This window comes from Anguilla anguilla, chromosome 5 (genome assembly GCF_013347855.1).
Source record: "Anguilla anguilla isolate fAngAng1 chromosome 5, fAngAng1.pri, whole genome shotgun sequence".
In the NCBI taxonomy this organism is placed as follows: Eukaryota; Metazoa; Chordata; class Actinopteri; order Anguilliformes; family Anguillidae; genus Anguilla; species Anguilla anguilla.
In genome coordinates this window covers 28,335,513-28,351,018 of record NC_049205.1, presented here as the reverse complement: position 1 = coordinate 28,351,018, position 15,506 = coordinate 28,335,513, and the positions used below count along the sequence as shown (strand labels likewise).

The 15,506-nt window shown below is 39.8% G+C and overlaps 1 protein-coding gene across 1 annotated transcript in view; it reads right to left on the bottom strand.

Annotated features, from left to right (window-relative positions):
* Positions 1-594: 594 nt before the first annotated feature.
* Positions 595-15,506, bottom strand: part of LOC118227995 (vesicular glutamate transporter 2.1) — a 38,082-nt gene continuing 23,170 nt past the window's right edge. The window contains exons 10-12 of the mRNA XM_035419151.1: positions 12,296-12,406; positions 4,190-4,317; positions 595-2,630 (exon numbers count right to left, since the gene is read on the bottom strand). Of these exons, the coding sequence (XP_035275042.1) occupies positions 2,289-2,630; positions 4,190-4,317; positions 12,296-12,406 (581 nt within the window). The 3' untranslated portion in view covers positions 595-2,288. The remainder of the gene's footprint in view (positions 2,631-4,189; positions 4,318-12,295; positions 12,407-15,506) is intronic.

Sequence of the window (15,506 nt, the reverse complement as noted above, 5' to 3'; positions counted from 1 at the left end):
GGGGTCTAAGCTTGCTTGAATGATTGGAGTTAGTGTGTATTCTCTAAATAGCCGCAAGATTGCTATCCACCCCTCCTTACATCAATTAGCAGGACACAGGGCTCAAGAGAACTGGCCATTGATTTTCCAATGAAGAGGCTGGAACAACATTTGGGGTAAATAGGGTCCAGTTAGGCAGAGTCATCAGCATGTATGTCTCTGCATTTGCAATGTAGGGTTTCACCTATGGAGTCTTGGCTTGGTAAGCATCTCCTGAGAAACATGCTATGAGTTACATGGAAAACCTATTTTCAGTTTTTAAAAAATCAGCAGCGTCATGTCTACAGAAAATAATCTGGAATTGCTTATTAAGGCACACCAAGATACTCTGGTGCTGGATTGCTAGTGCTGGTATCAAGGAACTGCAGAAATTGTCTAAACATGATGAACATAATCTGTAAAATTATAAACTACTGCTAATGGTCATAAAATCTACACCAAATATTCATTTCAGAAAATGATTTCTCTTTAATATCGTAAGGACTGTTATGATCAGTTTTTCTCCATAAGGATTTTAGACAGAAATAAGAGACACATCTCATTTTATCTTTTTTATAAAAGGATATATGGAGTATTTTATTAACACTTTTTGACATCAACAAACCTCTCCACTGAACACAGCAAAAGAAGCCATAAAACCACACTTTTACTTTACTCTGAGGCACAAAGCAGGAATGGTACCTTTAAGTCATGTTATACATCTGTCAATTTTTTGTACATTTAAACACCTTTGTAGACAATCCTTACGTCAGTATATATTGCAACAGTGGAGGGGGGGTCAGTGCAGGGTAGGATGGAAGGGAGGGGAATAGACACTCCAACCACAAACACGACACATTTCAGTCAAATCCCAAACAAAGGAGGGTATCAAAACAGAACAGTAGTACATCCTCCAGAAGGACCACTGGGAAAATACAGAATACTAACAGATGATTGGACATCAAGGAAAAATAAAACAAAAACCACGTAGTTCAGAAATTCTGGTCTGGAAACGATTCCCCTGTGTTCCCTGCGTCATCAGCTTGTCAAATAGGCTTATGTCTGGCCCTAGCGATTTTTAAATGTTTTTTTAAACGTTTTCTTTTGTATTTTTGTTTCAATCATAACACGACTCAAAAAACACCTACAGATACATTAGTATTACATACATTTTTTTTTCAATGGAATGACGGCAACTGTTACCATGGATTTATTGCTTTGTACACCGAATGCATTTGCTCGGTCAGGAAGGCCCTTGGGGCTCCTGGGCCAAAGCTTACTTGATTCCTTGTGTGGTCCCCCTACAAATCCGGCTCTTGATGTTGCCTTTGGTTAACTGTGCACTGAAATAGACACTAGTAACAGCTCCAAACAAAGAGAAGAATAACAAATGTCCGACCATGCATTATTATCATTCACGGAAAGTCAAAATTGAATGACATTACTTGAGGCCTCCAAAGACACGCAAATGTTCAGCATCACGAATATCAGTAAAGAAAGAAAGGAATGGTCCATTCTGGGTCGCAGACGGTTTTGTCAACAAACCGCTCTCCCGAATGTTACTCCGATGTCCCCCTTGACCACAGCTCTGCCTGAGCGCTAGATGTGCTTCAGCAGACAGAACCCTGAAACAGCCCTGTCTGAAGAATATGGCCTTTTAAAAAATCAATGTGCTCTTATAGATCAATGACCTAAAGTCCATGATAGTCTCACAGAAACAGTATATATATATACGCATATATATATATCATATGAATTTGTAAAAACACATGAATAAGAAATTAACTTGCTCACTGCATTAAAAATGATGGGAATACCTCTCCATCTATGCATGAAATAACAAGTCAAATGTTTTGGTTCAGGTATGAAACTATGATAGTCGACTAAACCATATATTCTTTTATACCACAGTATCTGGCTCATGTGGAGGCTTTAGTCCCAATACCATCTCAGGGGGTTAGAGAACTAATGAACTTTAAACCTAGCCTACAATAATCTACAGGTGAAGAAGCTGGATTGGTGAGATGAGAAATATGTCACAATGTCATATATAAGATTGCACTCCAAATGAATATTCCATTTTTACATGTACAACTTGCCAGTCTGATATGTTACCTCTGTTCTATTTAAAGTTATACATTACTTTTTGAAGGTTATAATTTTTTGACTTAAGATTCAATTTGTGCAAACATACCACAATGGATTTTTTTTCCTTTTTTTCTGAACTCACAAACACTACAAAATAGATCTACTATGTATATGTAACTGGTCTATGAGTAGTCCTCCTCCTGCTTGTAGCTGTAGCTGCTTTGCTCTGCTCCCTCCTGTACGTATTCCTCCTTCTTCTCCCAGCCATTGGGCCAGCCTCCATTAAGCTGGGTGGTGGCCCCATAGGTCTTGGCGGGACCACCAAGGGCCCCATAGCTCTGGGTGATGTCACCTGTTTCTTCAGCCAGCTCGTCCTCATCAATGAAGCCACACTTCTCCTCACTGGTCACCTCAGGATCCGCCCATGGCTGTTTCTCCCCTGAGGCAAAGATCCCGTAGAAGATCACGCCCCCATAATGCACCAGGGCGGCGATCAGGAACACATACTGCCATTCCTCCCGAGTCTGAAGGTACAAGTATGGGAGATGTCAGTCAGTACAACAAAGGACACACGTATGGGAGACGTCAGTCAGTATGACAACGGAAACAGGCATAGGAGACAGTAAGTCAGAGGACACAGTTATAGGAGACATCAGTATGTAATACGACACAGGTATGGATCAGTAAGTCAGAGGACACGGGTATGGGAGATATCAGAAAGTGGGAGGACACAGGTATGGGAGATCTCAGTAAGTCAGGGGACACCGGTATGGGAATTAGCAGTAAGTCAGAGAACACAGGCATTGGAATTATCAGTAAGTCAGAGGACACAGGTATGGGAAATATCAGTAAGTCAGAGGACACAGGTATGGGAGATATCAGTAAGTCAGCGAACAAAGGTATGAGAGATCTTCGTAAGTCAGAGGATACGGGTATGGGAGACATCAGTAAGTAAGAGGACACAGGTATGGGAGATATCAATAAATTAGAGGGCACAGGCATGGGAGATATCAGTAAATGAGAGGACACAGGTATGGGAATTATCAGTAAGTGAAAGGACACAGACATGGGAATTTTCAGTAAGTCAGAGGACACAGGTATGGGAGACATCAGTAAGTCAAAGTACATAAGTATGGGAGATATCCGTAAGTCAGCGGATACAAGTACGGGACATATCAGTAAGTCAGAGGACAAAGGAATGGGCGATGACGGTCACTTGGAAGGAGTGTGAACACAGCCAGTCACAACAACAACTGCAGACTACAAACCGGCATGTTTCCTCTAAAGCATATGTAGCCTGTTCTTTTCCCTCTACAGTCCACCAGCTGAGTGACATAGCTGAGAAATGCACAGATGGTGTATGCCGACTGCAGGTAGCCAGTCAAACAGATGAGCTGCTGTTGCACAATGAGGTAGGTGAATACCCTGCAGACCATACCACCTCTCCCTTTGCAACCTAAATTGAGTTGTGTGCTGCAGAGCTACTGGTCACAGCATGTTTCTCTGTACCTTTAAGTCAAATACCACATGATCTGACGGTATATGGACCCTCCCTTTGGTACAAAACAGCTCCGTCTACTTGGGGATCCAACAGCTGTGCTGAAAAACTGTTGTTTGTTATTGGTCTGGGAGCGAGCTGCTAGCTGGGGACTGCCTATCCAGTGCCTATAGAACTGAGTATCTTATCAAATGAAGCTTAAACTGTTAAAATTAGGATCACGGCAAGGATTCCAGAACAGTTCAATGAAAATAAATAGTGGTTGTATGAAATCACCATGACATAAGTATGGCATAAAACCAAGAATGTTAACAGAATCAAGACAGTGTATGAGGTATGACATGGTTCACTGTCAAATTAAGAAATAAGAATCAATAAATTACTTAGAACCTATAGTACCACAGAACCAAGGCAGGAGAGCAAAACATGTTTTGCTAGAAATGGGTCTTTAGCCCCCTAAACCAAGTTTGCTTTAAAAGAGTGTTCAATTATCAAAACCAGATATTATTTGAAAGGGACATAGTCATCTAAACAATGAAAAATATGCTCAATCATCTAAATAGGTTTTACAAGTAGTTTGCCCACCTTATGTTTTGTCATGGCGCCAACAATTAGTGGGCACACCATGCCAGAGAGGGTGCCCACACCATTGGAGATGCCCATGAGGATGCTGGCATACCGAGGTGCTATGTCCAGGTGGTTAACATTGAAACCTACAGAAAGGAGAAGATAATATGTCCAGTTGGTTAACTTTAAAGCCTGCAGAAAGGATAAAATCATATGACCAGGTGGCTAATATTTAAACATACAGAAAGGAGAAGATCATACATCCAGGTGGTTAACACTATGCTCAGAATAGAGAAGAACATTGCAGCCCTGTAGAGGGACCAATAGGACCAATAGGACTGTTTTGAGTTTATGTTTACATTACATTCACGAAACAAAAAAGAACTAAGAGGAAGTTCCCATGAAGCCTCATTTTATATTTTAATTTTTAAAAATAATTTGTTAATTTATTAGTGGGAAGGCATTGTTGAGTATAGACACAGTTAGATTCACATATTTGTTTACAAATGGAAGGCCAAATCATCCAATCTATTCCAATTAAGTCAAGTGGGTCCAATTAGCATATAATATTCACACTAGGGGGTGTTCTTTCCCACCCCCTAGTGATATGGGCGCCGGCACCCGCAGAATTTTGACTTATCACATATACACAAATTACTCAAATAAATTGATCAAACATGCAAAAAATTTGCATTCAGAGCCGTCCAGAGATTCTTCGGAAGCTAACCAGGCCATTTGTTCCCATATCTGTTCTTCCTTTAGCTCAGGGCAATAAAACAAAAGGAGCCTCCCTGTTCCCTGATTGCTCATCACACCCTAAACCACATCATACACATATTAATGGGCTGGTGTATATGCATCAGTCTTCGTCAGTTCATTCGTTCATTTGTTTGTTTGTCACACTGTAGTATTTATCATGTGTCCACCACAAGGTGGTCACGAACCCATTATATCCTAGAAGTGTCCATTACACAACAAGTTAGCTCAGTCTCAGCAAGACACAAATTGAGGAGTTTCTGTTTTCACTGCTGAGTGTTGGTTACACATGTAGAAAGTAAGTAATTGTTTAATTCTTTTTACATTTTTATTGAGGTATCATGAAATAGCTGGGCTATGATGCGCCAGTCCAGAAGAGACATAGCTACATTGTTCTTGTGGGCTACATCACTAGCTTACAAATCGTAATGTTTGAACAGTAAATAACTAACAATCTTAATTATTCTAGTGATTACATACCTAAGAGCATACATCACATTTCCAAAAGTATGTGGACACCTGAATATCACACCCATATATACTTGTTGAACATCTCTTTCCAAAACCATGTGCATTAATATAGAGGCTGCTGTAAGAGTCTTCACTCTTCTAGGAAGGCTTTCCAGTAGATTTTGGCTCATGGCTGCGGGGATTTGCTTCCATTCAGCCACAAGAGCCTTAGTGAGGTTGGGCACTGATGTGAGGCGTAAGGCCTGGCTCACTGTTGCCATTCCAATTCATCCAATTCATGGAGTCCTCCGCTGCTCCAGATTCCAATGACGGTGTGTTTTACACCACTCCAGCCAATGCCTGGCAGTGTGCACGCTGATTTTAGGCTTGTGTATGGCTGCGCGACTATGGAAACCAATTTCATGAAGCTCTTGACAAACATTACTTGTGCTGACATAGTTTCCAGAGGTAGTTTGGAACTCTGTAGTGAGTGTTGCAATGAAGGACAAATGATCTTTACGCATGACATGCTTCAGCATTCGACGGTCCCATTCTGTGAGCTTGCGTGCCCTATTGCTTTGCGGCTGAGCTGTTGTTGCTCAAATACATTTCCACTTCACAATAACAGCACTTATAGTTGGCTGGGGCAGCTCTAGCAGGGAAGAAGTTTGACAGACTGACTTGTTGGAAAGGTGGCATCCTATAACATTGCCACATTGAAAGTCACTGAGCTCTTCAGTATGACCCATTCTACTGTCAATGTTTGTCAATGGAGATTGCATGGCTGTATTCTTGATTTTATGCACCTGTTAGCAATGGGTGTGGCTGCAATAGCAAAAATCACTAATTAGAAGTGTTGTCCACATACTTTTGGAAATGTAGTGTAGTTATATCATAAACACCCTGGCGTACAGAATCAAGAAGTACTGTTTGCTTCCAGATTGAAGCTGTTATAGATTAACATATCAGTTCCCAAACATTTATAGTTGCCTCGTTAGTACATTAGCTGAATGCAGTTTTTAAATGCAGAATGTCCTTGGGTATTGTATGTGTAGCTTAGCTTTGGGTATAACCAAGACAATAAAACGTTTCAATTGCATAACTCGAGAATTTTTAATTCGAGCATTTCTCTGGCAAAAACGTAAACACCAGCATAATCGTAAGCAGCAGGTCGCAGCAGTGGGTTCCATTTGTATTAGGTGAATTAGAAAACTGAACAAGTGGTTATCTTGGCTAATGCAGTAGCCACAGTGAAGCAGTTTTTTTTATATGTTACTTTGTTAAATTATAAAAGCACCAAACCAGTAGTGTCACTTCTATGCCTATCCTCCAATACAAACTACATAGTTATTATCAATATGTTATGTATATATGTATTTAGAATTTGTACTTTGGTTCTTGGTTACCATAGTTAACTTGTACAGCTGCATTACTCGTGACTTATTTTACACAATATTCTGGGAATTTTGTTAGATAAGTCTGGCAATATTCAGCCCTTGCACATATCAGCAGTTTAAAAAATCCAAGGTGGATTTTTAATATTCTGCCATATTCTGTTATCAATTTTTTTTTTCAAAAAACATGTTAGAAATGATTTAAGTTGCCTCCAATCACTTTTGTATTTTGTATTTTGTATTTTGTAATTACAATTTAAAAATTAACTAAAAGTAAATAAATAAAAATGCATTTGTAGCACTTCAGCATTGCCTATATTTAACATTGACATTACTAAATTCATACAGTATATGCACTTTAGTACACTTAATGTGCAGACGGTTCCATAAATGTTGTTTGTCAGCGCAGGCATTCACAGAGTTTAACAATTAACAATAATTTTAAAAGTATAAATAGAAAAATCAAGCGGAAGACACACAGTTTAAGTTGTAAGGTCTTAGGTATACATGCTACCTTGTAGTCAATGTACATATTTTAACAAAAATAAATAATAAATCCAGTTCTGTGAAAATCTTATAATCCATTCATCTTCCAATACAGCACGCGAAATAAATCAAATAAATAAATAAATCATTCAGAAAAAGTTTTAAATTTCCAGTTCACTTTCGGTATTTCCTGTTGGATCTTTACAGTTAGTTTGTCCATATAAATGTATTTGTAATCCAAAACAGACCTTTTTATAAGCTGTAGCTAATTCTGAGCTCCAACGCCATTTTGAACTCAATTTGAACTGTTGGTGATCAACTGGTTTCAGTTGTCTGAATAACAATTGGTGTCCTTACAAGTCAATCGAGCAACTGAGCAAATTAGAGTACTCTTAGCCTAAAAACAATCACTCAGAGGAGTTTCTGTGTTTACAGCTGAGGCCATTTAAATGGCTTTCTTAAAGAGGTAGTGCACTTTATAACAGTCTATAACCTAATAGTGGTGCATATTCAAATAAATTTGTTTTTCACAATGGCCAGGTTATTGAAGAACTGGACCAAAGTGAATTTTCAGAAACCCTTGTTGAATTTCACAGTTTTTACGATATATGCACAATTTCTTTCTCCAGCGGTGGGAAACCGCTAGAGATAAACTGTGTACCATAATTTTGCCACTGGCTGATATCCATTTTGAGAAATAAACAGTAGAGCAGGTAATTTATAAGGTGCTTCATGTTTTTTTTTACATTTATATTGTGTACCATGATTAATTCCTCACATAGGTTTTTATACTTCAAAAGGTTGTGATGGTACACTTGTGCCCTTCAAATACTGCCGTCATCCATGTCATTCACATCATCCTGTGTGTTGCCACAAGGTTATATGGCTTTATTCAAGTCAAACCAGCAAAACAACCTTTTTATTTAATTGAAGGCTTATTGTGGGAATATGGGAATTCAAGGTTACAACATACACTCACCGGCCACTTCATTAGGTACACCTGTTCAACTGCAAACTGCACCCGTTAACGCAAATATCTAATCAGCCAATCACGTGGCAGCAACTCAATGCATTTAGGCAGGTAGACATGGTCAAGACGATCTGCCGAAGTTCAAACCAAGCATCAGAATGGGAAAGAAAGGTGATTTAAGTGACTTTGAACGTGGCATGGTTGTTGGTGCCAGACGGGCTGGTTTGAGTATCTCAGAAACTGCTGATCTACTGGGATTTTCACGCACAACCATCTCTAGGGTTTACAGAGAATGGTCCGAAAAAGAGAAAATATCCAGTGAGCGGCAGTTCTCTGGGCGAAAATGCCTTGTTGATGGCAGAGGTCAGAGGAGAATGGCCAGACTTGTTCGAGCTGATAGAGAGGCAGCAGTAACTCAAATAACCACTCGTTACAACTAGGTATGCAGAAGGGCATCTCTGAATGCACACCACGTGAAACCTTGAAGTAGATGGGCTACAGCAGCAGAAGACCACACCGGGTGCCACTCCTGTCACCTAAGGTAGTGGCCGGTGAGTGTACATTTGCACACTACATAAAGGCTCAGATTTACTTAAGGATTGTGACTACTTTTCTGATACAAAAGCAGATGCTACAAGGTTGCAATATCTATGTTGTATTTACTAAATGGTTTCAATGGTCAAAATTGCTATTAGGATGTATTTTACAAGAATTACGTCACTCTGTGACTTTCATTTTGACGCATAGTTAAATGGTTTCATGCATATATCACCTGGAGTGAACATGCTAAAAGAGGGTGGAGATGCTAATGGTCCAATTACTTAAAGCATGCATTAATTGCAACTCCCCTCTTTGAGAGAAAAGTTTTAGAACTTCTGAATGCAGGTGGTAATTTGCGTAGATATAGCCTATAGCCTATAGTTCATAGGCTGTCAGGCGGTACACACACCCTCCACAGTAGAATTAGTTTCCCTTGTGGGCTGCATGGAGTGGAAATGAATGAATGCATCCTCTGATGCATAACACTCTGGAAAGGAGGTGGGATTTAAAATATGTTTTACACATTTCTACTTCATTTCACTTCTAATTTATTTTCAGATAAAATTACATTTTATTTGTCTTACTGAAAGGACACAGGACTTCTGTTTAAGTCATCGGCTAGCAGTTAGTTTAAAAATGCAGATCTGATTTTTTAAAATTTAAACAATTGATCTGCTTATGTATTCATCAAGGTTCATAATGAATTTAATAAACTATAGTTTTACCTTCAGACATTATGTGGCTTTCTCCCATCACAAGTTCATCTGTGTTTATTCCTTCCACCCCACACATTTTTCATTTTGGTAGGGATTTTCCACCTGTTGTTCTATCAAAATATCTTTGACCTTTGACCTAACAGTAGAAACAAAATGCCCATCACAACCTTTGGTTTGGGAGTGCGAAAAACAAGCATGACTGCAGTCAATAAGTCAGGGTCACACAGACATGAGATGAAGGAAGACACTTAATGTGCAGCTTGACAGGCAACCCAACCACTGGGGGCTGCTAGCCTGTTATGAGATCACCTCTATCTATGTCATTATATCAGCTGTCTGAAGCTCTCCCTCCCTGGATGATGCTAGTGCACATTATGCTTGCCCTGTGAGGCTGGCGGCCACAGCTGTCACATGCATGGTGCAGATTTGATTCCAGACATGGGGGAAAAACTGCTTATTAACCGTGTCCTTCCAACTACCAAGTGAATTAGCTAATTAGTTAGAACTAGCTATCTAATTACAGGAGATAAGCCACTGTATTTATGTCTACATCAATGCCATTAGCAAACCTTAGCTAGCTATGATGGCTAGTAAGTTATAATTAGACTGTGGCTATTTTCTTACAGTTGTTACAGCTACTGTTGCTTAAAGTGCTATTAAACCTTTAACATTTTTCATGGTATTTATGATAAATATACTGTGAATATCAAAAGAACAAAGCTAGGGATTACAGTATGTACTTGCTGTTTGAATACCTGCAGTTTGGAATGTACTTAGGACAAACAACATGGAAACTTGTGTTGCACTCTAACTACAATATAAGTATGTACGACAGTACACAGCCTTTATCTTCATTTTGCAATGTTTAACTTGTTTAATATACTTGCATAATTTTGGAAAAAAATGTTTTTATTTTTTTATCTAAGGGGTTAGCGTTTTTTTTTTGTTGTTTTTTTTTAATCTAAGGGGTTAATGGTTCTCACAGAAAGACATTTAGAATCATGTAAGTTCTATATTTCAGACATAAAAGGAAATTCAGCCCAACTGTTCTATTTTCTCCAGCCATATTGTGAGGGAAATGGCGTTTCCCCTCACCCCGTTACACCTCTCCTCAGCTCCTGCTTGTATGCTCGGCCTCCTGGGAGTGCTACTGAATTATTAAAGGCTCCAAGAGAGCAGTGAGCAAAAAAAAAAACACGAAAAAAGAAAAGCCTCTTGCGCCTGTAGCTGAATGCATTGACCGGAATGGAATCCTCTCTCAGGGGTGTGAAAGATCGAACGGGGTGCTCTGGTTGAAAAGCGATGAAGGACAAGACTTGCTGTTATAGAATATCACCATTCGATCTGGAGCTGTCCCAGGCTGCTCTGCCCCACAGCGGGTCTTTAATTGGTAACAGAGGAAGCAGATGCCAGTGCTCACCCAGATCCTGGGCCTAAAACAGCATTTTTATTCTGAATCCTGAAGAGGATTCATCACATTTGCCTGGAAAGGAAGCCTTCCCTGTATTCCACATTTTCTTGGTGGGGTGCTTTCTGTGTCCACCACAATCATAGCTATGCATTGAATGGATGCGGCACAGGCGAACTAAACACAGTGTATGCTCTGCTGCCACTATATTACAGGTATGATAAACATATGACAGGAGACATGATTGTGATTTTTACATTTTTTTTTTGGCCATTTTCTCCCTAATTTAGTCATTATACCAATTCCCCTTGTGTATCACATTCCTGGTCAATGCGCTATCCTCTGTCTGTCTGGGGAGGGTGTAGACTACCACATGCCTCCTCCGATACATGTGGAGTCGTCAGCCGCTTCTTTTCACCTGACAGCGAGGAGTTTCACTGGGAGAGCATAACACGTGCGGAGGTTCACGCTATCTCCCCCAGATCCCCTCCCTGCTGAACAGGCGCCCCGACCAACTAGTAGGAGTTGCTAATGCAACGATCAGGATTCATACCCTCACCAGCTTCCCACCCGCGAACACTGCCAATTGTGTTCGTAGGAACGTCTGACCAAGCCAGAAGCACCGCTGCCGGGGATTGAACCCGGGTCTCTGCGGTGGTAGGCGAGTGCTTAGACTACCCAGACGGCCCCTGTTTTAACGTTTTTTTAACATTAATATTCCCTTAAGTCAAATATCATTAGACTGTAAAACTAATGCATTTGAAAATTCAGTTTATAAATATAGTATCCATCCATCCATACATCCATTATCTATCCTGCTCATTCCAGGTCAGGGCCGTGGGGGTGTTGGAGTCTATCCCAGCATGCGTTGGGCAAGAGGTAGGAATACTCCTTGGACATGTCACCAATCATTGCAGGGCACACACACCATTCACTCACATACTCATACCTGTGGGCAATTCAGACTTTCCAGTTAGTCTAACCTTCTTGTCTTTAGACTGTGGGAGGAATTTGAAATGCCATGAGGAAACCCCTACACGCACATGTGGAGAACATGCAGACCCAGCCATGATTCAAACCCAGGACCTGCTTTCTGTGAGGTTATCCAATGCAACACCATGCCACCCAAACTATAGTGTAGGCATATAAAGTGACTACTGTATCTATTAGTTTTTTTTCACCTAGGTTTCACAAGATGAAAAGGTGTCATCAAAACATTCTCTACTAGTAGAAAATATAGTATGACCCATGTATTATTTACTGAATTAATTGGTAGAGCACCTCTCTGGTTTTTGGGAAATGTGAAGACACATCTGTCTTATTCCTCTTTTATTTTCCCTGAACATCACCAGGAAGTGACGCAGAGTGTGAACTCTCACCAGCAGTGTGAAGATGGAAGCTTACCTGATATGGCAAAACCACTGAAGCCCACAGCGAGGACGAGAAACGAGATGGCCATGCCTTTACTGTGGGAGTACCCTACCACCAGGAGCAGCGTGGCCTCCATCCCAAACCCTGCAGGAACAGGCACACAGCATCACAGAGGCTCACTGCATAATGTACATATCATAAATACATATCTGTTGTCACTCTTCCATCACCACACGGACCTCACCTGTCAGGCTCATAGCCTTACAATAAACACTGGACATGTGTCAAATACTTTATTTAAAATAATTTCATCTTTTAGACATCAGTCAATTCCTGCTTATCACTGACAATTTAAAAAGAAATTTCTATTTTAAAAAATAATAATAAATAAATAAATAAACCTTTCAATATATTGCAATTTTTGGATAGTAATGTGCCTTTCAGAAATTCTCCTGGATTTTCAAAAGTATTTTCAAATTTGACCAGAATCTAAAAAGTTAAAGGAATTTAACAAGCGAATCCACAATAGCTGCGACCACACACGCGCATGCATCCATGTGTGCATGCATCCACGCACACACCCTCACACAAACACGTGACCTCTTCTTTGGCTCATGACCAACCTTTCCACAAAATCTTGTGCAAATCTGTGAATCCATTCGGGAGTTATGCGCCTTTTTGTGATAGACCACGCCCATCACCACGCCCCCTCTTGGTCAGTCGGGCTGAAAGTTACTCTACCTTCGGTCATGACCAACATCCATGCCAAATTTCAGCCTCCTAGGGCGAAAACTGTGGCCACTACGGGGTGGGACACTTTTGTGGACCAACCGACCGACCAACAGACCGACAGACCAACAGACAGAGCTATAGAGCTGCGGTCGCAGCTAAAAACATTTGGCCCAGGTTAAATGTGAAGTAAGTCCAACTAACTTCAGGGATGTGCTTTGCTGCTTGAAGCCAATGGTTAGAGACATTTTTTGATGAATCATGATATTATATATATATATATATATATATATATACATATATATATATACAGGGGTTAAATTGGGGGTGGACGGCGTCCACCCACCTTTGGTAAATAAAAAAATAATTTTGACTGGCAGTTTTACAAATAACTATGACAATCCATTTTTCGTATGCTCCATGTGTTCCCTCTAGCCAGTTACTCGCTCAACCAATCAAAAATCCGAAGAAAAAAAACTCAGGAGGAACAGTCGTTTATATAGACAGGCACAGAAAGAAAAATATTGTTGATTGTCTTGATTGTTTGGAAGCGGACGCGGTAGGTAATTTCATTAACATGTAATTTAATCTATGCAACATTTTAAAGAGAGATGAATAAACAGCCCCCACGAACGCCGGCTATTATTAACAGCAACTTTGATTGCTTGAGCAAAATCATCAGGTTGCTGGTCAGCAGCTAAACTAGGATTGAATAGCTATTTCCCAGATAACGTTTTATTCAGCGGCGACTGGTGACTGGTGAGCTGAAAATTGGTGGGGCGCAAAACTTTCTTTTAAGCTAATCATTGATCTCAACCTGTTTTCATTAGTAATTTTCCTTTATAATCAAGCGTGCCAATGATCAGATTAATCAAATGGCGAGTAGTCTAACACACAGCGTCTTCATACCGTGTTAGGGGGATTAAATCATAAATTCAATTTATCCGTTAAAAATCAGTTTTCATCACCAAGTAGTCTACACTTAACAAACAAGATACACCCGTCTGTTATCTACCGTGTTAGCTTTCCGAATAACCAGCAAAAACAAAACCTGCAATTCAATTTTGTTTACAATCTACGCATTGCAGATATTTGCCATGAATACGAGTGCGGAGAAAGAAGTGTGGAATGTATCCGCAAATAATGTTGATTAAAAATGTGCACAATTTTGTACTGCAAATGAAAATACATTTGATATAAGGCCTAGGCCACTCGATAAAACTGCCTATTTGGGGAGAGCTGGTTATATACATGATAGTATTGAGTAGCCTATTTTGTGGATTAATTGTATTGATACTTACTGCTTAGTGATTAAAACTGATTTTTCTAAATCGCATTTATCATTTAATCTCCCTAACACAATTTGAAGAAGCTGTGTGTCCCTTTCCAATTGATTAGTCAGATGTTTGCACGCTTGTTAATCACTGAAAATTAATTAAAACAGTTTGAGATCAATGATTAGTTTAAAGGAAAGTTTTGCGCCCCACCAATTTTCAGCTCACCAGTCGCCGCTGGTTTTATTTTGTTTCAATTCGACAGTTTAAGAAAGATGGATAAAGGAGGAAGAAAGGGAGGACAAAAGAGAATGACGACAGATTATTTTCGGGGGTAAAACAATTCTTAGCATTAATGACACTCAACAAACTTGAAATATTTTATGTAAAAGCTTGCATCAATAGTATACATTCTTTTTAAAACATTGTTTTCCTTAATTACAATTTTGTGCACAATACATTAAAGGTACAACTATTTTGAGCTGAGACATTCATTGTACCTTTTTTCGCCCACCTCCTACCGGATCTCAGCTTCCACCCACCTCCCAAATCCCAATTTAACCCTTATATATATATATATATATGGGTACCATTGTGGGGCTGATCATGTCCAAATTGAAATGATTAATCATCTGCAACCATAGCTACGTTCAAACTCCTCTACCAAATTGCAAGTGTGTAGGCATCCATGGTTCTCTTCTGAAACCCATTGTGTGCCAGATGTTTCTTTTCACACTGCAGACTACAGTTAAGCTTGCTTGCATAGATGAGGAAGAGCTTTCATATACGGCTTTAGCATGCAGTCAACATACACTCAATCGACCAGCATGGGTTACTAGATAGTGGTGAACTTGGACCCTGAATCCTACCATACAGGGGCGTTAGAAGGGGGGGTGCTGAGGGTACACTCATCCCCTGCAGGCCAAGAGTGGAACAAAGTGAAAATAATATTTTTACAGATGTTTTAACAAGTAAATGAAATATTCACTGATAAACTATTGGAATTAGTGTAGCTAAGGGTGCTTGTGGGGATGGCTTTATACTATTTGGTGCAAGTATGAAAAGAAACGTGTGCCTTGGTTCACAATCATGTTGCAGTCCTGCATAACATCAGGTCAATGAGAACAACGTAGCGCATTCAAAATTGCACAAAAAATAATTTCTTATCTTCAAGCAGTTTAGAAGTAACAAATACAAAGGCACATGGCATCTTTTACAACCCAAACCATAGGACATGGGTC